Source organism: Apodemus sylvaticus, chromosome 3 (genome assembly GCF_947179515.1).
Source record: "Apodemus sylvaticus chromosome 3, mApoSyl1.1, whole genome shotgun sequence".
NCBI lineage: Eukaryota > Metazoa > Chordata > Mammalia > Rodentia > Muridae > Apodemus > Apodemus sylvaticus.
In genome coordinates this window covers 71,622,969-71,646,729 of record NC_067474.1, presented here as the reverse complement: position 1 = coordinate 71,646,729, position 23,761 = coordinate 71,622,969, and the positions used below count along the sequence as shown (strand labels likewise).

The following is a 23,761-nucleotide window of genomic DNA, read 5'->3' as shown; positions in this document are numbered from 1 at the left end:
CATCTCTCTTGCATCATTCCCGGAGAGACCTGAGTCCTTGTGAGACCTGGTGTGGCTTCAAGACACATTCCCACCTTTGGGGCTTAGTGTCGTCGTCGATGGCATCAGCTGTGGCTGGTTCTCACAGGAGTACAGAGCACAGGCTGGGGGAGAGTGACACAAAGAAACAGGATTCTAGCTCCACATCCCACCTCTGCCAAAAAGGAAAAACAAAAAAAACAAAAACCAAGTCTCTCCGGCAAGCTAATGCATCAGCTGTCCACCACGTGAAGAAAGCAAGCAATGTTTTCTAAAATATTGTTTATGTTTGCTCTGCGAGCCTGCCCCGAAATGTAAATATCCTTCTCTCCTCAGAGAGTACTGACATCCTCAGTGATGGTTTCACCCTCTTGGCATCCATGCAAAAAGAACAAGATTCTGGGAGTAATTATAAACCGTCTCTTCCTCTGGCCTGATGAAACAGCTCTCCGGTTGTTTGTGTTGCATTAATTTAAATAGTAATTGTCACCTCACAATTTTATAATCGACAATAATTTCTAATTCAACTAAAACAGTTTTGCTAAACTTTCTGATTTTGATAAATGATGAGTTTATAAAGAAGTTTAACATATTCATGAGCCGTTCTCTCACTTGGGCTGGGTTTTTTGTTTTTTTTTTTGTTTTTTTTTTTTTTGTTTTTTTTTTTTTGGTTATAACTATCAGAAAACTCAACTTGAACCTTAGAAGCCAACCACAAATCTGAATCCAGGCATAAGGCAGGCTTCTGAGAACTTCATCAGTGGTCCAGCTCCATCTTCAGTGATGTTCAAGATGTCTTCTGCCCTTGTTTTCTTTGTTCATCTGAGGCTGGAAGCAAGATGTCTGAAGGATCTCCTGGATTTGCCAGTACACACAAAGCAATCTGGAGGAGGAGGAAGATGAAAGAGTTTATTTCTCCTCTTCTGGGGTGTGTGTGTGTGTGTGTGTGTGTGTGTGTGTGTGTGTGTGCATGCTAGGTATCAAACACAGAACCTTGAGAATGCTAAACAAGTACCCTACCACCTAACCCCAAGACCAAATCTTTTTAATTTATATTTTAGATTTATTTTTATTTATGTATGTGTATCTGTACCTAGGCATGCCATATGTACAAAGGTGTCTATGGAGGCCTGAGAAGGGCTTCTCTGGAGCTGGAGTTACAGACAATTGTGAGCCACATAATGTGGGTGCTTGGAATCCAACTTGGGTTCTCTGGAAGAGAAGGAAGTGCTCCTAACTGCTAAGTCATCTAACCTATTGTTTATCTGGTTGTTTGGGGTGTGTGTGTGTGTGTGTGTGTGTGTGTGTATACAGTCATGTTGTAGTACAAGTGTAGAAGTCAAAAGACAACTTGCAGGAATTGGTTCTCTCCACCATGTGTTTTTCCAGGGATCCAACTCAGTAATCAGGATTGAGAGCACTGTGCCCTTACCTGCGGATCCATCTTCTCGATTCCGAAGGTCACTGCTTTATGTAGGTCTCAGGAACAGGGTAAATTTTTCCAGATCCCTGCCTGAAGCAATCATTCCTCTCATTTCATTGGCCCAGATAGAGTCATGTGCTTATTCCTGACCTAACCTCACTCCAATCTGGGTTTGTAGAGTTACCTGCAAGGAGATTATATAAACCACACCTGATCCCCAATTCACCAGCCTCCACACAACAGCAAAGATGAGGGACAGATGCTGAGGAGGCAGTGGGGTAAGCTCTGGTTTCCTGCCGCCACCACAGGTACCTGAACCTCATGATTCTGTGTTTGAGAACCTTAAGCTCTTGATGGAAGACAGAAGCCATTATCCTCTAGCTATGCTGAAGACAGTACCGGGAACTTTCTCATCTCCATCATACCTGGGGCAAGGGCTTTTGAGAGAGGCATCTCTCATCTCACGCTCCTGTGTTAATTGTCAGTAGTTTGGTATCTGTTTATCTAGAGAACCAGGAAACACTTGAGTGGCAAGTACTGGCTAGTCTCCAGGAGCAGTAATGCCATGCAGCAACAGGACACCCAGGCGCAGAGTTCACAGGTATGATGTCAAAGTACAGGAAGCTTAGGTTATTTTGAATTTCAGATACGTAATAAGTCATTTCAGTATACGCGCTCTTTGCCCCCAAACTAGGACAGTTTCCAAGCCGACTTCTAAGGAATTCTGTGAGAACACGCCATGCAATGTGAGCTGCTGCCACTCCCAGCTCTGACCTTAGATCACACAGAGCTCAGCACCCACTACAAAGACCTGAGCGTGTCCTCCAACAATGAGACTGTTGTGGAGCAAGCACAGGACGTACGAGAAAGCAGGAGGTGCCACCTCCTGAAACCTAGGTCTAAGAATACGGTTTCTGAAAGCATCTGTCTGGTCCCTGGTGGAAGGAAAATCACATGGTCTTTCCTGCCTCAACCGAGCTCCATTTAAAGTGAAGGCAACTCTGGAATGTTATGTGACTTCAGTATTAAGGATTACAGAGCGGACAAGAGGATTAAGAAAGTAGAAATGCTATGCAAGCCTGAGGACCTGAATCCAGGTCACAATCTCAGTGCTGGAAGGGCAGAACCATCTCCCAAAAGTTGTCCTCTGATTTTCGTGTGCATACTCACACTCACACACACACACACACACACACACACTCACTCACACACACACATGTATACACAAGCACACACACAATAATAGCAACAAATAAAATGATAACATTAAATACTACATGATTCTGGCATAGACAAAGCCCTCTGCTGGTAGGATTTTTCCTGTTCTTTGATCTGTTCTGATAAAACCAAATCCCTCTCCTAGGAAATAACCTTACTATTGTTAACTGTAAAAATACTGAATTAGAAAGCCATTATTAACATTATTGATATTGTTCACTTCTACATTAGACTGTATTGTTATTAACGTCTTCTTTCCCGGGAATGATACATCACGCTGAATGGGCGGCCAGTGCTGATTCACCAGTTGCCATGGCCGGGTGGTGAGGCAGTTTAGTTGTCTGAATGGCAGATACCGTCCCAGTCTGCTCTCCCTAGATAATAAAGGAAGCAGATTGCATCATGAAACCCCTACCTTGGTGTGGCTGCCAGAGACTGTGGGGATCTACCGCTGTCACCTTTTTTGGCTTTTTGAATTGGGAGCTCTCACATTGCACTCACAATCCTCCTGCCTCCGCTTCAAAATGTTAAAAGTGCAGGTATATACATCTGGAAGCTTCTTGACCAATATTATAAGTAATTTGCTGAGGTTGAAGGTGCTTATATAGGGGACACAGCCTCCGCAGATTTTCTCTTATGGCCAGAGCTTTGCCCATTGGTCTGGAATATAACGCGAAGCGACGATTCCCACAGCAACTAAGCATTCCAAGCATGAGAGCTCAGGGGTCGCTACATTGGTAAAGCGCTTGCTATCCAAGCATGGGGACCTGAACCGGATCCCCAGGGCCCATGTGGAAATGCAGAGCATGGTGCTGGTAATACTAGGGGGGAGGCAGAGACAGACAGATCCCTGAGGCTTGCTGCCCAGCTAGTGTAACCACCAGTAAGGTCTTGGCCAGTCAGAGACCCTGTCTCAACCAATGTGGTAGACTGCTTCTGAGCAATATCTGAGGTTGACCTCTGGCCTTTACAGGCACACAGGTACACACACACACACACACACACACACACACACACATATACCCCAAAACTACTTTTAAACGAACAAAAGAGTTCTTATTTTTTTTAATGTAAAGCTAATTCCTTTAAATCAAAATTAAAAACAAATAAATCAGGGCTAAACCTGGATATCTGTTGGCATTTTTATCTTACTTCTTTGTCTTTAAAGTATGTGTTTGACTAGAGCCATTTTTATTATAATCTCTTTTCTTTTTGAGATTATGATTACATCATTGTTCTCTTCCCTTCCCACCCCCCAATTCCTCCCATGTATCCCCTTGCACTCTTTTAAATTGATGGCCTCTTTTCTTTACTATTTCTCTCTCTCTCTCTCTCTCTCTCTCTCTCTCTCTCTCTGTGTGTGTGTGTGTGTGTGTGTGTGTGTGTGTGTGTATTCCTAAACACATAAGCACAAACTGCTCAGTCTGTATAATGTTACTTGTACATTTATCCTTTCAGAGCTGACTGTTTTGGTATTGGATAACCAACTGGGGGCTCTTTTCTAGGGAGGACTAATTTTCCCACTCTGGGCACACCTTCTGTAGCTGTCTAGGGCTGAGGCATCATGAGCTTTTCCCTTCCATATTAGCATGTCTGTTGGTGTCTTTATATTCTGTTTGGTCAGCATAGAAAGGAAGCCATGATTAAAAAAAAACTAAATTGGTGGGTGATCATATTGATTTAAATATAATTTAATTCAAGTTTTACTGTATTTCCTATAGTTATTTGAGTCAGAATACTTTCATTCAATTAAAGCTTCTTTTTCTTTTCTGTTTTTAACCATTTAGAGTTTTACTTTATTTTGGGGCATTAAGGATGGAACTCTGACTCCCGTACTGGTCCCGTACAGCTCTACTACTGATGACCTAGTTCCCTGATCTACAGCATGTTCTTATTGTTGTTGTTGCTGTTGACGCTGCTGTTGCTGCTGTTGCTGCTGCTGCTGCTGCTGCTTTTGTTTGCTGCTTTACTACAGGGTCTCGTGGAGGTGACGTTAGCCTCTTACTCAGTAGGTTCTGGAGGATAACCTTGAACCTCTGAGCTTCTTGCTTCAGCCTCCCAAGTGGTAGGAGTTTAATAAGAGTATGCTACCACACATGGCTCTCTCTGTGTGTGTGTGTGTGTGTGTGTGTGTGTGTCTGTGTATGTATTCCAAGTTAGCAATTATGAACTCAGCAAACTTAAAAACTTTACATGACCAGCTTCTCTGTGTGCTGTATAGAAAGGAGATTGTCTTCATAAAAATCACAATGGCCTCATTTCCAACGATAGTTACTTAGGATTCATTTTTAAACTGTTTCGTCCCTTTATTTCCCTCTTACTGATTAGGATTCAACTAGAAGTGCCTCACACATGAAGTATTTCTTTCTTCAATGGTTCCTATTGTTTGGATCTCACGGGTCCCCAAAGGCTGCTGTGTTACGGGTTTGGCCCCCATCCTGGGGCGCTGGTAGGGAGCAACGGAACCTTCAGATGACACCTGCTGTAGTTTTTCCCCATTGCTGTGACAAATGCCTGACTAGAAGTAGCTTAAGGGAGGAGTTTATCTGGGCCCTTTTGAGGGTGCAGCCCATCATGACAGTGGAGGTAGCTCTGATGGGGGAGGGGGGGTAAGAGCACAGGGCTACGGATAACAACCAGATATGTCAGGGAGCAGAAAGTGGGGGTTCCTGCTTCCCTTGGGCTTGTTCTTGTCTCGTGTTTAGTCTGAGTTCCTACCACCTACACTCAAGTTATTTCTCTTAGGAAACGTCCTCACAAACACGCCGAAAGGTGTTCCTCACCAATGCCCTACATGTTTATTAAGCCAGTCGAGTCGACATTTAAAATTAACTGTTACACCGGGTGTAAAGGAAGTCAGGTGGGGTGTGCATGCTCCCTCCTTTCCCTCTCCCTGCTTCCTGTGTTCTATAAAGTTGGTGGCTTTGCTCCTCCACATGCTCCCTCCTGGCGTGGTCTTTACAACAGGCATAAAATCAAGAGTCAGCCATGGACTGAATCTTCGGAAAACCAGGAGCCACACACAACTTTCCTTTCTGGGTCATTTACTTCTGTTATTTGTCTCAGAGCTAGAGGTGACTAACACATTGTGACCCTCTAACCACTCTGTGAGCCTGGATTTAGGGTAAGCATGACAAAGCATTTACTTAGATTGTATGCATATAACATCCTTATCTTGCATAAAGGTGCGGTCATAGCTACTCAGTTTATTTGCTCTACAATCCTTCTTCAGTTAGCCTTGCTGGCCTCTCGTGGGCCTGCATGTTTAAGTATCTGTCATCTCCATTACATGTCAATGTTTTCCTGGCCTTGAAGGTGGTTTCTGTGCCTTAAAAAGATTAACCAAAGACTGAAATTTTATGGTATTAATTATTGATGGTATAAGTTGTACCTGTAGTAAAATATATCCACTTTGATGCATTTTCCCATGAGCTGTAGAAAATACATGGACCTATGTTACCAGCTGTTTCTCTGTTCCTCTCTGTGGTTCCCAACCTGAACAGCAGAGATTTTGCATTGTAACTACAGACTGACCTATTTTACAACTTTCTATAAATAGCTCTTAAAAGCTTCAGTGTCTGGCATCTTCCACTCAACATATATGAATGTTCATCTCTGATCGTGTATGTAATAAGCAGCTCACTCCTTTTTGTTATGTATTCGACCCTATGGATATAGCACCTTTATTATTGTTTCAACTAATGATGGACATTGGAGTAGTTTGGGACTCTGATGAGCAAGATATTAGGAATATTCATAGGCAGTTTTTTGTGTGACTGTATCCCAAGTGCTTTTAAGTAAAACCTAGAATTAGGATTACCATGTCACACGACAGATATGTGTTTTGCTTCATTTGAAAACGAAAACAAATGCTTGTGGAAAACTGTTTCCCAACATAGTTATGAAATTTCACATTCTTTCAGTAATGTGTGATTTCCAGCTAAGTCCACAATTAGTGGGGTTTTTTCCTCTGTCTAAAGTTTAACCTAGCACACCGAATGCATATGAAATTTCAAAGTGGTTTTAATTTGAAATAGCTTGATGGCTAAGGATGTTGAACAGCTTTCTGATCGTATGCACACTAGTGTGCACATACACACATACATACATATTAACACACACACATACATACTAGCACACACACACATATACATACTAACACACACATATACACATGCATACTAACACACACACACACACACACATACACACACAAGAGATGTGTGTCAAGCTTTTGCTTGTTGCTTCCTGAGTTATAAGAAGCCATTATATATTCTGGATTAAAGTCCTGTTAGATGCATGTATTAAGCAGTTTTTCCTACTCTGTGATTTGCATTGTCACTTGTATTTGGACAAGGACCAATAGTTATTAGTTTAAATAATCCATGTCAGTCTCATTTTCTTAATATGACAATTTCCCACTGGAACATAACTCCTTTCACAGATCTCTGCAAGACTTCTCACAGCTCTCTGTTAGACAGAAAGCTCTCTCTCCCTCCTCCATCCCCCACTGGCATGTGTGTGTGTGTGTGTGTGTGTGTGTGTGTGTGTGTGTGTGTGTGTGAGAGAGAGAGAGAGAGAGAGAGAGAGAGAGAGAGAGAGAGAGAAAGCTCTCTCTCCCTCCTCCATCCCCCACTGGCCTGTGTGTGTGTGTGTGTGTGTGTGTGTGTGTGTGTGTGTACATTTCTGTGCAGGTTCATATACATGTAATTTTCACCTTAAAATAGCATTACTAGGAATAGTCGAGCACACATACATGCCTTTAATCCCAGCACTCAGGGGGCAGGAGTAAGCAGATCTCTGTAAATTTGAGGCCAGCCTGATCCTCATAGCTAACCTGATCTACAGGGCTGCATAGTTAAAACTGTGTCTCAAGAAAAAGAAAGAGAAAAAAGAAAGAAAATACATAGCCCTGAAAGTATGCTATCGTATGTGAAGATTAGTTTAAACATCTAAAAAGTTAGCATTTAAAGTACCATAAATGGAGTTTATCACCTAGTGTATTAGGTTTTTATTTTACTGGTGATCTGACAGGTGCTAAAAGACCTATGAATCGGCTTGACAGTGCTGTTGGTGTCCTCTGAACAGAGCCTATGAATCACCTTCTCCTCGAACCTTAACCCCTACCCCCACCCGCCCTGTTAAGCAGGAAGGATAATATCTGCAGCCTCAGGGTCACTGAAAGGAACAGCAAGACACACCCAGCGCCTTCTGGAAGGCAAAGACGGTCTTTACACGTTTGTTCCTTTTCCTTCTGCCCGGTTCTGTGTTACTTTCTGATTCAGTTTATGTCACTTCACATTTACCTTCAACCCAACTGCCCTGCTGGGCAAGTTTTTCAATTTCACTTATGCTGAACTCTTCCTGAAGACCTCAGGGTCAAGGCTGATTCAACTGTAATGGACCTGATGGGCTGTTTTGTCAAATCCAGATTCCAAGGCTCTGTCTTAAAAGGCCAGGCTTCTCCGAGTCTATCTCAGGGTGGCCAGGGACTCTGCTGTGTCACCTAGCTCCCCTGCTATGCCATGAAACCTGAGAATCACGGGAGAAAGACCAGTTCCATAATTTTTGAGCCAAAGCTGAAGCAAGCTTTAACTAAATGCTGTCCAGGATGATGGACTCTGGCCAGGACCGTTCTGAGGTTCCCAGAATACGGCAAGGAGTCCCATTTGCAGAGGCTTATGAAAGCAAGCCCATAAAGCCACCCTATGTCCCAACAGGTTCAATCTGGAGCAAGCACACTTCCTGCAGAGAAACTGGGCTAGAGGAAACGGAGGCTGGGCTGCCTGTTAGTGAGAGAGACACCCCACCAGACACAGACAATTACGATGATGCTCCTGTATCATCGGACAGCTTCAGGGCCTGGCTGTGCATTCTTACTTCTCTTGGATTTAAACCCTTTGAGCTAGATTTCCTTGTAAATGGGAACATGGAGTCAATTCCTCAGAGGAAAGTCTCCATATCCCCCTTTCCTCTTGCCCCACATGGCTCTGAACAAATGAATCCTCCATTTCTGGACTCAGGAAATTCCTCTGCACACCATGGTCCAAACAGAATTATCAATTATCACTTCCTTACAACTGAAAGTCTAAGGACCATCTCCCATTCCCACGCCCCTGTACACAGAGATCTTGCTGAAGGACGGGTCCAGCTCATCTTTTTTCCCACCCTTCAGGAGGAAAAAAAACAAAACAAAAAAAAAACAAAAACAAAAACAAAAAAACCCAACCAGTCCTTACCCTCTAAGATTCATGTTACAGCATCTGTGGTTTTTAGTTTGTTTTTTCCTTCCTTTTTTTTTTAAACAAACTTCCTGATTACTCAAAACTGACACCTGTTTTGTAGTCTCCCCACTCACCCCAGCTCTCTGTCATTCAGTCAGTTCACCGTAGGTTCATGTGAAGTAAGCAGCAGGCATGAATCTCAGCTCTTTACACATACAGTAGTGTAGCTCAAACGTTCAGCATAAGGTGGTATTTATTTCCATTTCACAGGGGGGAAACCGGGGCACAGAAAAGCTAAATAAACTGCCCTAGAGTGGCAGAGCTACTTAACTAGGGCTACAGACCGGAGAGACGGCAGAGCTGTGGATCTGAACACACACTCTGACCTTCCAGTTCCTTATTCTCATATTTGCAATATCCCCTACATTACAGTTGGTACTGTACAGGTGCCAGGGAGTCAGGACTTCCCTAAACAGAATCAGTGGGCATCTGAGGGTCGGTGGAGAGGTGTCAGCTAAGGGAACAACTCTTCCAAGTCCTACAGATAAGTGTTTGGTGTCCTTGCTAGACAGATTACCAACTATCAAAATGCCAGGAACCCAGAATGTAGTCGCACAGAAAAGACCGGTAGCTGCAGAGCAAGTTAATAAATTCTGCTCATGTGCCTGGGGCTCCTCTCTGGCCCCATAGTCCTCACTGGGAAGGCTGCAGCCTTCAGGGCAGCTTCCACCCTCAGTCAAGGCTGCAGGCAAAACGTTCCCTCTTATCTACATTCTCACCCATTACTCGAATTCCTCAACCCTTTAAAAAATGAGGCACAACTGGCTCAGAAGTTCTGGTATTCTTGTTTTGAACAAGGAGAGCCAGTGGGTAGGGGCAGGGTGAGTGAGACAGTTTCGCCACCTCCAGTGCTTCACCTCTGGATGCAGATTTATATACATCTGCTCTGCTCTACAAATGCAGGCTTGGCAAGTGCCTCCCAGCATGCTGGCTCTGTCCAGTCTCCACCTCAGCTTCTTCACCAGAACAGATACAGCTCCGCCTTGGGGCTGCACAAAGCCACCTTAACAAGGTCTTAGCTTCCACCACTCCCCTTCTTCTGCACATCACCCCAGTTATCTTTGACCATCACTCCACCTGGCCTCTACCAAGGCAGAAAAATCTCAATGCTTACATACTGTCATTGTAAATACAAGGCAGCTAAACTCAGCAAGGCCCCACATGGCACCACGGAAGCTTAATTAGTGCTCATGGTTGACTATAATTAGAATAATTTATTGAGCGCTTCCTTATGGGCCCATCGCTGTCCGCCTCAGTTTTTAACCCCTTATATCCTTCAAGACATCGCTGGGAGCTGGACCATCCGATCTCTTTCATGCCTTCATGTGCACAGGGCACAGAACAAGGGCTCTAAACGACTCTGTGCCTCTCCAGTAGCAGGTTCATCTGTTAAAGTTAGAGAATAGAAAGGAGAGGAGAAAGAAGTGACAAAGAACTACCCAGAAAGTTGGCGAGGGCGCGCACTGACACACTTCCTGGTCATCGTTACTCAGCACTTTGAGGCGAACCGCAGCATGGCCGCCCTAGTCGAAGGATACATCTATGCCTGGGCAGTCCTAGGGGCTGTCCCCAGTCCCAGTCTGGAATCATCTGATTTAGGTCTGTTTGTGGCATAGCCAATGTGATTTCAGAGGGACTCTACGGTGTGAGAAGGGACCGCGGTCTACCCCGGCGTCGTGCGCAGTGGAAGTGCCCTTAGGGCAGCTGGACGTCGGCTCTCCAAAGGGTGAGCGCAGGGCGGCGTCTGCAGCTAGAAAAGCCCGAGCTGCTCCAGGCGCCTGCGCTAGCTCCGCCCCTTATAAACCTAGGTTCTCGTTTGGCAGCTTAGAGTAGGGCGGGGAAGCCAGGAGCAAGGCCAGCATTAGGACAGTCCCGGAGCTGCTCAAGGAGCTTGCTCTGGCTCCGCCCCCTGAAACCGCCCCACCTCTTGGGGGCGTGGTCTAGGCGCGGCCTGCCCCAGCGCCTTGGCGGGCGCGGGAGGCAAGGAAACGCGTCCCCGTCGCGCGTGCCCGTCCGCCCCGCCCCGCCGCGCTCCGCCCTGTCTCTATAAAGAGAAGGCGGGCGCCTCACCCGGCTGCAAGCTCCGTTTGGTATCTTGGATCCATTTCCATCTGGTTCTGCAGCCACTCCTGTGGTTCCCTCCCCGCAACAGCCAAAATGGTGAAACTGATCGAGAGCAAGGTACGCATGCCCCGGCGCCGCGCTCACCCGGCGGTGCTGAGAGGACACCCTCGGTATCCGTGCTGGCTGAGCGGCCCAGGGCCTGAGTGCGCCCTGGGCTGTGGAGCATGCCCTGGGGGGAGGGGACGGAGAGACCCTGGAACGCCGGGGACTAGAGGTGCACGCGTGGGCAGCACCCGGGTTCCCGGAGCAGCACTCCCTACCGCCAGCCCAAATCTGGCGGAGGTGAAGTGATGGACGGGGGTCCTCCAGGGACACCCCCTCCCCCACCCTCGTGCCCCGACTGAATCAGGATTTGGGGGTCTCAGAGAAGATGGAGAACCACCACTCCTCGCGTACGCGGAGCCATACACCTCGCGGGAGTGCTGTACCGCAGGGCTCGGCCATAGTTTCCCTCCATCAGTGGCCCGCCGCCTAGAGGACATCCGCAGGCCTTGTCTGTGCATGAGGGTAGGTCCCGGGGCCCAGTTAAGGACCCTGGGTTCGGTACCCCCAGGTGACTGCTAGAAAGATCCAGGCCACGTCCAAGAGACTCCTCCTCCTGCGGCGCAGGGCGTGTTTCCGGCTGCTCTGGCTTTGGAATGACTCAGTCCCCAATGTCTGGCCCAGGGGCCTCGCAGCCTTAAGGTTTCAGTGATTGACCCTCCGTAAGTAGGCTTTGCTGGAGCCAGGGCTCTCCCCCTGGGAATAGTCCAGTACAAAGTCCTGGTGGTTCTGAGCTTTGGGAAAAGAAAAAGAAAATACCCAAGGGAAAAACTGTTACCATATTCGAAAGTTACTGAGAACCAAAATATCCTCCAGATTAGGAAACCCAGAGCCTGTTACACTGTAACTACTCGGGGAATATTTATTAAATGGAAAGTGAAAGGAGGTTAGGGGTGGGGATTGTGTGGAAGACTGTCTCACAAGTTCAATCCTAAACTAGGAAGTCCGCGGAAGACAGGTCAGCGCCCTCCAGTTTTGAGTACCTGTTTGTGCCTGGTTGGGTCTCAGTCAGTACAGAGTTTGCTCAGAATCCACCTTCTACCAGTCATTAGTCCCAGCTATTGGGTCCTTATCTGTTTAAACTGTCGTACTTGTGGAACCTTTGCCATTCTAGTAGGAGACGTGTACATTGGTGACAGGAAACCAGTTATTCCTGTCAGCAAAAACTTGGGCCCCAAAAGCCTACTACCACCAAGACTAATCAGAGTTGTCCAGAGTCAGAAGTTAAACTGAATACACATAAGCCTCACATGATGGGCTTAAGTTGATTGATTTCGCCATGCAGAATAGCCATGTTTCTGGGGACTGCGTGGGTAGTTAAAGGCCCCTGGGGGTCTGTCTCCACACCGGAGTGGAATAATAGGCTATGATATAATGGAGCAGAAATCAACAGTTGGTTTGCCTTGTTTATTTTTAAGAATGAAACTATTGAACTACACACAAGGCACTCTGCTCAGTGCTTCACAGACCACGTGTGCAGGTTCAGGGTGTTGGTCCACACCTCTAATCACTAGCACTCAGGAGGCTGGGTTGTCTCTAAAAAGCAAAGAACACTTTGTATTATTAATTTTTGGGGCGCGCTATGTTTTTGTTGTTATTGGGGACTTTCTGTTTTGGTTTACATTTACATATGGGGTGGGGCATCCGTTTGTGGGGGGTCAGAGGACAACTTGAGAGGGTCTGATAACTTCTATCTTGTGGATCATGGGTATTGAACTCAGTCCTTTGGTCTTGGTGATGGAGCCATCTTGCCAGCCCCTGAGCTAGGCATGTTTGAGAAACGAGACAGTTGATCTGCTCCGATCTACTCCAGGTGTGTTTTGTCTCCAGGTTATTGGTGTCAGTAATGGAGACACTCACCAATTGTGGTTATTGGTTTCTGGAGCTAAAAATTGTGATTTCCTTATTAGTAGATAATTTTGAATAAATACTCTTCAAGCCAGTACAACATCTGCAGAAGAAAACTTGTTTGTGAAGTTTGCACATCCCTGCCTCTGTAATTTGTGTTCACTGAAGCCAAAAATTAGGATTTTGAGCCACTTACTTATTCGGTATTTTGAGGAGTTTTGCTTGGTTTTGACACATAGCTTTTTGGGGAGAAACCTGAGAGTGTTTGAAATGCAGTTTGTCCTGTTTTTTTTTTTTTCCATGTATTCTCATCAAGTTTTTCTTATTGAGGATCAGCTGTGGTCAAGATGTGGGGTGTCATCAGAGCAGCCTCCCATACTGTCTTGACCTGTGTGGCCTCTGATAATTACATAAGGGGAGGTTTTATGTGAGATTTATGTGCAGCGAGCAGTGGTGGTTGGGGACAGTGGTTTCCATTACGCTGTGCTGCATTCCCACCTCCTGACCCTAACACTTGGCACTGTTCACACCCAGACACAGATTGATGGGCAGGTCTGACTAGACCCCTCTGGAAGTTGTCATAGCCATTGCGTAGTGTTCTCAGAAATGGCATGTGATTGTTTTCCCTGGAAAAATGTGAGATAGAAATTAAACACTTAAAAACTGTACCCAGGGCCAAAAAGATAGCTTAGCAGATAAGAGGACTGGGTGTTCTTCCATAGGATGGGGTTGGGGTTCAACTCCCAGCACCTGCATGGTGGCTTATAACCATCTGTAACCCCAATTCCAGAGCATCTGACACCCTCTTCTGGCTTCTCAGGGTACTAGGCACACAAGTGCTGTACATAAATACATGCAGACAAAAACATTGATACTCATAAATACAAATACAAAAAATAAATATAAATTAAAATTAAAGTAAGTATACCCCATGAAAATACATTAGGTTTTAATTTAATTGGGGGGTGTGTGTGTGTGGTTGTAGATATTTACTTTCTTTTGTTGACCAGATCTAATGATGATCCTTAATTTAAATTTGTCTTAGTTTTTGCTAAATAATTTGACCAACATTTTTCCCAGAAGGAAATGTTGGCTTCAGTTACAATTGTGTGTGTTGCTTTGATTCATTTTCGTTGCCCCAGTTTGGGTTTTGGTCATTACTGTGTGACTAATGGTGGTTTGAATGAGTCCCTGGTGACTAGACTGTTAGGTTCCTAGGGTTACAGTATCAAGGCTTTTAGTAAATAATTCAGAGAGGTTGGCAGTGAGGGGTTTTTGTTGTTTGTTTTTATCATTTTGCTGGGGACTTCATGTGACAGGTGTTATTTAAGCAAAACAACCAAAGAATAATTTCTTCTTGAATAACTAAAACTTGGATTCATCTAAAGAACAGTGAGTTTTAATCCATAGGGCAAAAGCCAAAGGTGGATAAACGAGTGTGGTCCCTACTCTAGAGGCCCTGTTGAAAACACAGGGAAGGGCTGGAGCGCCGGCATGGTGGTTAAGAGTGTTTCCTACTCTTCCAGAGGACCCTCACTCAGTGCCCACTCCCCATGGCTCCAGCTCTAGGGGATCTCATGCCCTCTCCTATCCAGCAGGTACTCACACAAATTAAATCTTAAAACAGCAACAGAAAATGCATACTGACAATGTTATGCTAAGGATAACCGAGTGGGAGATTGCTCTCCTGGACTCTGCCTAGGGGTCAGAGATTAAGAGTGCCTTCATTTGCCCTTTGGTTAGGTAACTTGTGACTTCTCCATTGCTTAACTGTGTCTTATGATGCTTCTTCAATTTTTGGGGCTTCTTTCAACAAGCCCTAAGAATCCACTGTCTATCACAGAACTGATTTTTGAAGTGAAAACAGTTTTACTCTAAGTGCATGTTTCCCTTTCTCTTTAGTGTAAATGTTAGTTATGTGCTAAGAATGTAACTCAGAGGCATGTGCCAGGCCCTGGGTCCTCACACCACCACTATCCTCAGATTAGGCAGGTCACAATATTTTATATAGTATTCCTGAAGATGTGAAGACCAGTACACCCTCCTTATATCTCATTTCATCTGGTCAAGTATAATAATGCCAACTCTGTGCAAGATTCCGTCCAGGCTACTTTATTTAGTTGCTTTGGATTAAAAAGTAGGCCCTAAGAGCCAAACCTCATATTTTGTACTTAATATCTCTTTGTTGCTGGTTTGCATGTTTGCTCTGGTCTTCTTAGAGGATGAGGGTCTCCTGACTGGCCTAGAACTGGCCAGTGGTAGACCATGTTGGCCACCACCACCCAGGAGTCTGCTTACCTCTGCCTCCGAAGTGAGCGCTGGGTTTAAAGTCATGGCGGTGCCTGGCCCCTCTCATGGACAGTGAAAGAATATGATATGTAACACATAGGTTTCTTTCTCCCTCCTCAGGAAGCTTTTCAGGAGGCCCTGGCTGCCGCAGGAGACAAGCTTGTCGTAGTGGACTTCTCTGCCACGTGGTGTGGACCTTGCAAAATGATCAAGCCTTTCTTCCATGTGAGTCTAGGAGCCAGGAGAAAGGTTGAAGTTAATGGGTGCGGGGTTTGCTTTATTCTCCTGTGTCATTGGCCTAAAATTAGGAGTGTGACAACTTACGTAATATATTACAATTCATTGAGGACAACTTTTGGAAGTTTTGTTGTGTTAAGTAATTTTGTTCTATCCCTCCCAACCCCCCATTTGATACCTGGGCCCAGTGTGAATTTCGGGCTTCAGAGTTTCAGTGCCAAATTATTTTACTCTTGGGAAAACTTGACTGAGAGACAGGTGTGTCCTGGTGCTTGCCTCATCTCTACGCTGAATTTTTCGATCTGGCTGGTGAGATTGCTCAGTGAAAAAACAAAAAAGGCATTTACGGCTCTCCCTGCAAGGCTGAGGACCTGAGTTCGATCCTCAAAACCCACACTGGAAAGAGAACAATTCCCAGAGGTTGCTCTCTGGCTTACACATACACCTAACACACATTTACATTAGTAATCATGCGATAACAAGTAAAATAAGGACTTTTAAAATAAGTGTATGGAGCTGGAGAGATGGCTCAGTGGTTAGGAGCACTGGCCACTCTCCAGGGGGCCTTGGTTCCCAGCACCCACATGGGAGAGTCACAGCCTTCTATAACTCTTACAGGGCATTCAGCACCCTCTTCTGGCCTTCGCAGGCACCAGGCACAGTCATGGCGTACAGACATACGTATAATCAGAACAACCATATGCATAAGCTAAAATTAAATAATTCTTTATTTAATCTCTGTTACATTTCCTTTGAAGAAGTATAACTATGTTGAATGCCGGTTCTAACGCTTTTTGGTTTATTTTAATATTACCAGTCCCTCTGTGACAAGTATACCAACGTGGTGTTCCTTGAAGTAGACGTGGATGACTGCCAGGTACGTGGTACGAAATTGGATCCTGCCGAGCATCTCACAGTGGCCTATCCTCTGGAGTCTACTCTGCTCTTTAAAGTAAAAATGTCCAGTAATACTAGAAGAGGGACTCTGCCTAAGAAATCTATTTCAGGAGAATGGGGCACGTGCCAGTTAGGGGTGTGACCCTAACTACTCAGAGCTGTGCTTGGCATGTCCTAAAGTATGCATTGGACCACTCTCAGGCTATGGAGGTCTTTGTGTTGCATAGGCCTGTATTGTACCCCCCACTCAGTGGTGATCATTGAAAATAACTTTGTCTCTAATAGTAAGTTAAGTAGCATCGTGGAATTGTGAGGCCACTATTGAGGTACTCTGAGCTTCTCGTGTGTGGGAACTGTATCCACAGGCTTATTCTTATAAAGAATATTCTTATCTGTGTGCTTGGTTTGAATCAGTGAGAAAGCCCTGACGTTACAACAAACTAAGTCTCTCTGGTGCTTTAGAGAGCTGGGAGAACTTAAGGGGAAATTCACAGCCTGGTTTTATTTAGCAAGTTCATGCCTGTTGTGCACGCAGCTCTGTTCTCCATACTTTCTCATATTGATATCTTTCCTCCCTGCCCCCCATACTGCCCTGCTTTAGAGGTGGGAAAGCTGGAACAGAGAAGACTTGTTCTTGCAATTGCATAGCGTCCCTGGAGGAGGAGCCAGTATCTAAAATGAGGAAGCATGACTCCTCTGCCCTTGACTTACCCTCCCCAGGTTCACACAGGCCATTGGGCTTTCAAATACTGCGTGTTTTGGCTTTGCTCAGAAGGCTAGGCACGGGTTAGAAGCGGTGACGTAAGTGTAGTAAGTATCGCTGTGACTGTAGAAGACTCCTAGCACTGTAGCCCTGCGACACAGACTCAGAAGCTCTGAGATGGGTCATCAGGAAGGGAAAGCAGAAGAGCAGTTAGTTGCCAGGGGCGCGTGCTATGGGTGGTGACTGATGCAGCAGGGAACTGAGGCAGTTTTATACCCTGCTGAACTTGTGAGCGCTGCCAAAATGTCGAGGCTTTCTGTATATGTTTTTGATTTTTTTTTAAAAAGCAGGAAGTAGGGATATGACCCTGGGGAAAATGAGAGGATGATGAAAGAAACTCAGGATGGAGAACGGTGTGAGTGAGTGTGGAGGCTCACAGCTGCCTGTGATCGCAGCACACGGGAGGATCCCCACAAGGTTGAGGTGCAGGCTACAGAGTGAGGTTCTAAAAGAGCGGGTCTTCCAAATCATAAAGTGTAGGCATTGTAGCCCTTGGAGCATTAGCTAGGCAGAGTCAAGACCTAGAGTGCTGACAGAACTGTCATCCGCATTACTGAAGTCCATAAAAACTTGAATGCACAGCAGTGCTGTTGTGCATGTTCATGGGTATTGGCTTGGCATAGTTAAAACTTCCAAATTTAAATTTAACCCAGTCTGAAGCTGGTGTATTTGTTGGATTTATTATGGTGATGCTTTGAAATAGTACAGGAAAGAAAATCTAGACTATAATTTTTTTTATTCGATATATTTTTTATTTACATTTCAAATGATTTCCCCTTTTCTAGCCCCCCACTCCCTGAAAGTCCCATAAGCCCCCTTTTCTCCCCCTGTCCTCCCACCCACCCCTTCCCACTTCCCCGTTCTGGTTTTGCCCTATACTTCTTCACTGAGTCTTTCTAGAACAAGGGGCCACTCCTCCTTTCTTCTTGTACCTCATTTGATGTATGGATTATGTTTGGGGTATTCCAGTTTTCTAGGTTAATATCCACTTATTAGTGAGTGCATACCATGAGTCACCTTTTGAGTCTGGGTTACCTCACTTAGTATGATGCTTTCTAGCTCCATCCATTTGCCTACGAATTTCATGAATTCATTGTTTCTAATGGCTGAATAGTACTCCATTGTGTAGATATACCACATGACTATAATTTTTTAAGCAAAGGAGGGGAAGAGAGAAACAGTAAAGTTGTACAAATATATATTGGCTACATTGATTAAAACGTTTTAAGCCAAGACTATTAAATATATATTGGCTACATTGATTAAAACGTTTTAAGCCAAGAGTTAAGCTGTTGCTGGTCTATCTTGGTTGCTATTCTACATAAATCTAGAAGATAAAATTTGTAGGACATTCATAGGCACTGTAAACCAGCTTTCTCTTTGGATGCCGAGCAAAGAGACTGCAGCGCTGACTGAAGCCTTATATGGCGGGTTATAGGAAGTCTGCGCTGAGTGGGCAGGACTTCTGGGCTTGAAGCACAGTCAGGAGCTCTGCTTATAGGGTTGGTGGGTAGGAGGAGCAGATGAGCGTGTGGGGACATTCATCCCTGAGGACTGAAGGTGCACCGGGGATACCACCATTTCTAGGTCCAGTTATTGAATTGCCTCTCTTGGGGCTGGAGGGATGGTTCTGTAGACAAGAGCACTTACACAGAGGACCCAGGTTTTCTTCTTACACCCATATCAGGTAGCTCATTGAAACTCCAGTTCTAGGGAATCTGACACCCCGTGGGTATATATGCATTGCCTTAGTTTGGGTTTCTGTGATGAAACCATGACCAAAAGCAACTTGAAGAATGGGTTTGTTTTGGTTGCGCTTCAAGGTCACATTCCATCACAGGGAGGTTGCCAGGGAGCTGGAGGCCATGCTGAGGCCATGGAGCTGCCTTACTTAGTCAGCTTTCTCCCAGCACCCTGGACCCCCTGCCTGGGTGTCGCCACCTGCAGTGTGCTGTGGCCCTTCCACCTCAGTCACTAAGAAAATGCCCTACTCTGGCCTGAGAGATGGCTCAGGGGTTAAGAACACTGACTACTCTTCCGAAGGTCTTGAGTTCAAATCCCAGCAACCACATGGTGGTTCACAACCATCCATAATGAGATCTGATGCCCTCTTCTGGTGTGTCTGAAAATAGCTACAGTGTACTTACATATAATAATAAACTAATCTTTAAAAAAAAAAAGAAAGAAAATGCCCTATAGGCTTGCCTGCAGCAGCAGAAGCAATTTTCTTTAACTGAGGTTCCCTCCCCTCAGAGGACTATGGCCTGTGATAAACTGACATAAAACTAGCCAGAACACACACAAATAAAAACAAAAGATCTTTAACAAATAAAATATTATTCATACGGTGGCTGCTGTGGGGTGGTAAAGGGGTGGGCACAGAGTCCATGTCTGAGGATGGACATATCTGGGGCGGGGAGGACGTTGCAATGCCTAGAGCACAGCTCACACTTAATAAAGCAGGACGTGTGTTTATGTCATGAGTGATGTGATTAGTAAAGAATGGGGAGCTTCCAGCTTTTCTTCATGAGGCAGACTGTAGAATTTTCTGCAACCCAGCAGTTCCATGTTATATTTTAAAACCCCAGAGTATGTATTTACTCACAAGTATGCAAACATACGTTGGAAATGGCCTAAAAGTCCAGTAAAAGGAATTTAAATTGTGAAATAAAATACCATGCCACTTTTAAAGAGCCACTTTAACACAGCAAAATGAGGGGGGAAAACATTTGCAAGATGCATTCCTTTAGTGTGTAAGTGTTTTGTTTACAGGCATCGTGTGCACTGACGTGTGTGCTTGGTGCCTGTGGAGGACAGAAGAGAGGATTAGATACCCAGGAACTAGAACTACGGATGGTTATGACCCACCGTGTGTATTAAACCCAGTCCTCTGCAAGAGCGGCCAGTACTTTTAACTGCTGAGTCATCTCTCCAGACCCCATAAGAAAATTGTTGGTGCTTTAATTAAAAATGTACAGTATAGAGCTGTAGTTCAGTTATAAAAATAAAATGTATGAATATAGGCACTTAAGAGTCTATCATGAAGATCACCTTTCCACTGTCTGATTTATTGTTTGTTTGTAAGTCAGGGTCTTAGCGTGCAGTCTGGCCTTGAAGTGGCTGTGCAGCTGACGATGGCCTTGAACTTCTCATGCCCCTGCCTCCACTTCCCAAGTGCTGAGATTATAGTTGTGTGCCATCATGCTTGACTAAGGGTAACTTTGGGCTTGTGAATGAATGTGTGGCCCTGAGCCCAGCATCATGGTATATACCTGTAATCCCAGCAGCACTCAGGAAACTGAGGCAGGAGGATCTTGAATTGAGGCAGTTAGGTCTCAAAGCTAACAGGGCAATTGGCTAAGTGTGGTGCCTATTTGACCCATCATAGCAAACCTAGCTGACAGATTCTCCCAGCATCCCTCAGTCCCTATCACAGGGGAAGAAGGCTGACGTGCCTGCCCCCTACCCTAAACTCCAGACCAGACATTCTTCCCTATATAATCCAGCCATTTTGTTTACATAGTCCTATTTTGTTAACCTTTACCCTCCTGGCTCGCCCCTCCTTCTCCTCCCAGGTGTCTCTATCTCTGGCTATGTTCACCTTTTATCTACAATAGACCTTCTCCACCATACCTAGGAGCAGTCAAGTTCTTGTTTATTTCTTTTCTTTTTTTTTTTTTTTTCATTCACAGACCACTCTTGGCAATGTGGCAAGATCCTATCCAGAGGGTTAAGAATGTTGCTTAGTTATAGAGTGTTTGCCTAGCTTGTGCAACGCACTAGTTCCAGCCCCAGAAACAACAGATAATTATTATCCAGCTCTTACAGTCATCATCTGTATATACCCTGCCCCCTTAATAAAACTGGAAAAACTTTGCAAATAAAAACAGGACCTGCTAATTTAGAGAAGCAGAAGAATGTGTCATTTTCTCTTAATATTAAACTGTCCACGAACTTAATCGAATTGAACAGCACAGTGAATGGCCGCTGCATTAGCGTTCTTTTTATTAATGTTCATTAGTGGAAGTAGATCTTAGTAAAATGTTTTAATTGAGAAGGCAACACAGTTGGGCTTTTATCTGCTGTTGTGTTGATGTGCTTAAGAGGTGCTGAGGCTGAGGTTGGGGGTATATAATGGAAAAAAGGATGGTTTTTTTGGTTTTTGTTTTTTTGGGGGTTTTTTTTGGAATTTTCCATCTATGTTTAATGGTCACATTTTTGTTTTCGTCGTTTCTCCCTGACCCCCTCCCCGCATCCCAGGATGTCGCTGCAGACTGTGAAGTCAAATGTATGCCGACCTTCCAGTTTTATAAAAAGGGTCAAAAGGTATGTAGACCTGGGTTTCAGAATACCAGCTGGACTGGGCATAGCAATGCACACCTTTAACCCCAGCACTAGGCAGGCAAAAGCAGATGCAGATGGATCTTGGAGTTCCAGGACAGCCAGGGCTACACAGAGAAGCACTATCTTTAAAACAAAAATATCTGGCACCCGGTGTTGTAGCACACGCACAGTTGCGATCCAGCACTTTGGGAATAGCCTGGAAGATGGCTGACCATTCATGTTAGAATGGACTACAGAGTAGGAAGTAGCCTGGAAGATGGCTGACCATTCAGGTTAGAATGGGCTACAGAGTAGGAAGTAAGAAGCAGCAGCCCGGCATGGTGGCTCAGGCCTTTGATCTTAGCACCCAGGAGGCAGAGGCAGCTGGATCTCTGAGTTTGAGGCCAGCCTGGTCAGTCTACAAAGTGAGTTTCAGGACAGCCAGGGCTGTTACACACAGAAACTACCTCAACAACAACATAAAAGAGGAGAGAGAGAGAGAGAGAGAGAGAGAGAGAGAGAGAGAGAGAGAGAGAGCGAGAGCGTAAACACAGAAATGACTGAAGTGAGTTACTCAGGAGATGGTGCTGCCGTCTTCTATTTCACGGCTGTATACGGCCTAGTGTGCTGTTGCATGCTTGTATTTCAGAGCCAAGGCAGGAGGATTGCTGCAAGTTTGAGATTAGCTTAGGATATATAGTAACTTACAAGCTAACCTGGGTTACAAAGGAAGACCGCATCTAAAAACAAGACCAGAAATAACACTTCAGGCAAATCACATACAGTGTACATGCAGAAAGCTCTGAGATGACATCCACAAAAGTAGTGTCTGCACTGCCTGCGTTCAGGATAATAGAGTTGGGTAAGAGCTACAGTCTCAGTGCTTGAGAGGCTGAGGCCAGCCTGGGTGCAGGAAAACACCTTGTTTCAAAAAGGAAAAGACAAATGTCTTTCTTCCTGAACCTAAATACATAATATGCAGTGTCTTACTGAAAATTGGTCTCTTAAAGAACAATCACAAACTCTCCACAGCTAGTTGACATACCACACAACGTGCTTTCTTAGACCTGGGCATCTCTTCTTAATGAGAGGTCTTTATGTTTGGGAGAAATTGCACTGGAGGGGCTTTTCTCCAGATATCTTTAATTTTGCTGTTAGTTTTGTCTTTCGGTTTGACTTTTTTGTTTGTTTTTTTAAGAAAGCTTAAGTAAAACTTCCCCCATTCTGCGTTCTCTCTGCAATTACGCCTCTTACAGAGTAACAGCACTGCTCTGGCTAATGGCCCTTTCGTCTCTCAACAGGTGGGTGAGTTCTCCGGTGCTAACAAGGAGAAGCTTGAAGCCTCTATTACTGAGTTTGCCTAATCATGCTCTGAAAGGTGTAACCAGCCACCAGCTGTTTAAAACCTATACCTTTTTTAATTTGCAAAAAAACTATGAAGTGTGGAGAGTCTATACCCAACTGCCATCTGATTATAAATGACAATAAAATATTAATTCTACCCTTTTTAAAACTGTCTGATGTGTTTTAATATAAATGAGAAATGGTCTGGTTTAGTCCCCTTAGCCACTGCTTTAAGACTGAAAAGCTAGGAGCTGGAGTAAGTAGTTTAAGAGAATTGCCTGTCCTTGCAGATGACCTGAGTTCAGTTCCCCGCACCCATGTGGCAGCTGCCTGTGCCTCCAGTCCCAGGGGATCTGATGCCCGCTATTGACCTGGGGCACTGAGCCTGTCTGAAGTAGGTGTACATTACACGTGGCTAAAACATACACATAAACTTTAAAATCACCCTGACTCTAAAAATAAAACCAGCCAAATAAAAAAAACTTTTAAATCTTTTTGAAAAACTTAATATTTGCTTGCAGAAAAATCTCGTTTATTCAGTTATGTTGAAAGTCTTTAGACGGTTTTGTTATTTTTACCTTAATAAATAGACATTGTCCAGATCATGAGTATGACTGGCGGATGGTTCACTTGATGACACTTGGTCTGATAGGAGATTCCTGTGCCAAAGGTTACGCTTAGCTGCTAATACCCTAACCGTGAGAAGCAGAAGTTCTCCATAAGCCTGGCAGTTGGTGGTGCATGCTGCTAATCTCAGCAGGGCCAGGCAGATCTCTCTGAGTTCGAGGCCAACCTGGTCTACAGAATGAGTTGTAGGACAACCAAAGCTAAAACAGAAACCCTGTCTTGAAATACAAATTCTCCATGGTCCACTCCAGAGCTGCAAACATTACCATGGAAACTGATTTTAAAAGCCTAGTTTTAGGTGGGTGTGGTGGTACACACCTGTAA

General features: G+C 44.8%; 1 protein-coding gene across 1 annotated transcript; it reads left to right on the top strand.

The window, feature by feature from the left end:
* Positions 1 to 10,949: 10,949 nt before the first annotated feature.
* On the top strand, positions 10,950 to 22,979 carry LOC127680822 (thioredoxin). The gene is made up of 5 exons (XM_052176533.1): positions 10,950 to 11,124; positions 15,367 to 15,471; positions 16,301 to 16,360; positions 21,404 to 21,469; positions 22,768 to 22,979. Exons 1-5 carry the CDS (start codon positions 11,101 to 11,103, stop codon positions 22,828 to 22,830), a joined length of 318 nt encoding a protein of 105 aa, XP_052032493.1. The 5' UTR covers positions 10,950 to 11,100; the 3' UTR covers positions 22,831 to 22,979.
* The last annotated feature ends 782 nt before the right edge of the window (positions 22,980 to 23,761 follow it).

Excerpts from the sequence above, each read along its gene's own strand:
- LOC127680822 (XM_052176533.1), top strand. The coding sequence starts at position 11,101 with ATGGTGAAACTGATCGAGAGCAAG. Across the intron at positions 11,125-15,366 it reads TGAAACTGATCGAGAGCAAG|GAAGCTTTTCAGGAGGCCCT; the intron begins GTACGCATGCCC and ends CTCCCTCCTCAG. Across the intron at positions 21,470-22,767 it reads TTTATAAAAAGGGTCAAAAG|GTGGGTGAGTTCTCCGGTGC; the intron begins GTATGTAGACCT and ends GTCTCTCAACAG.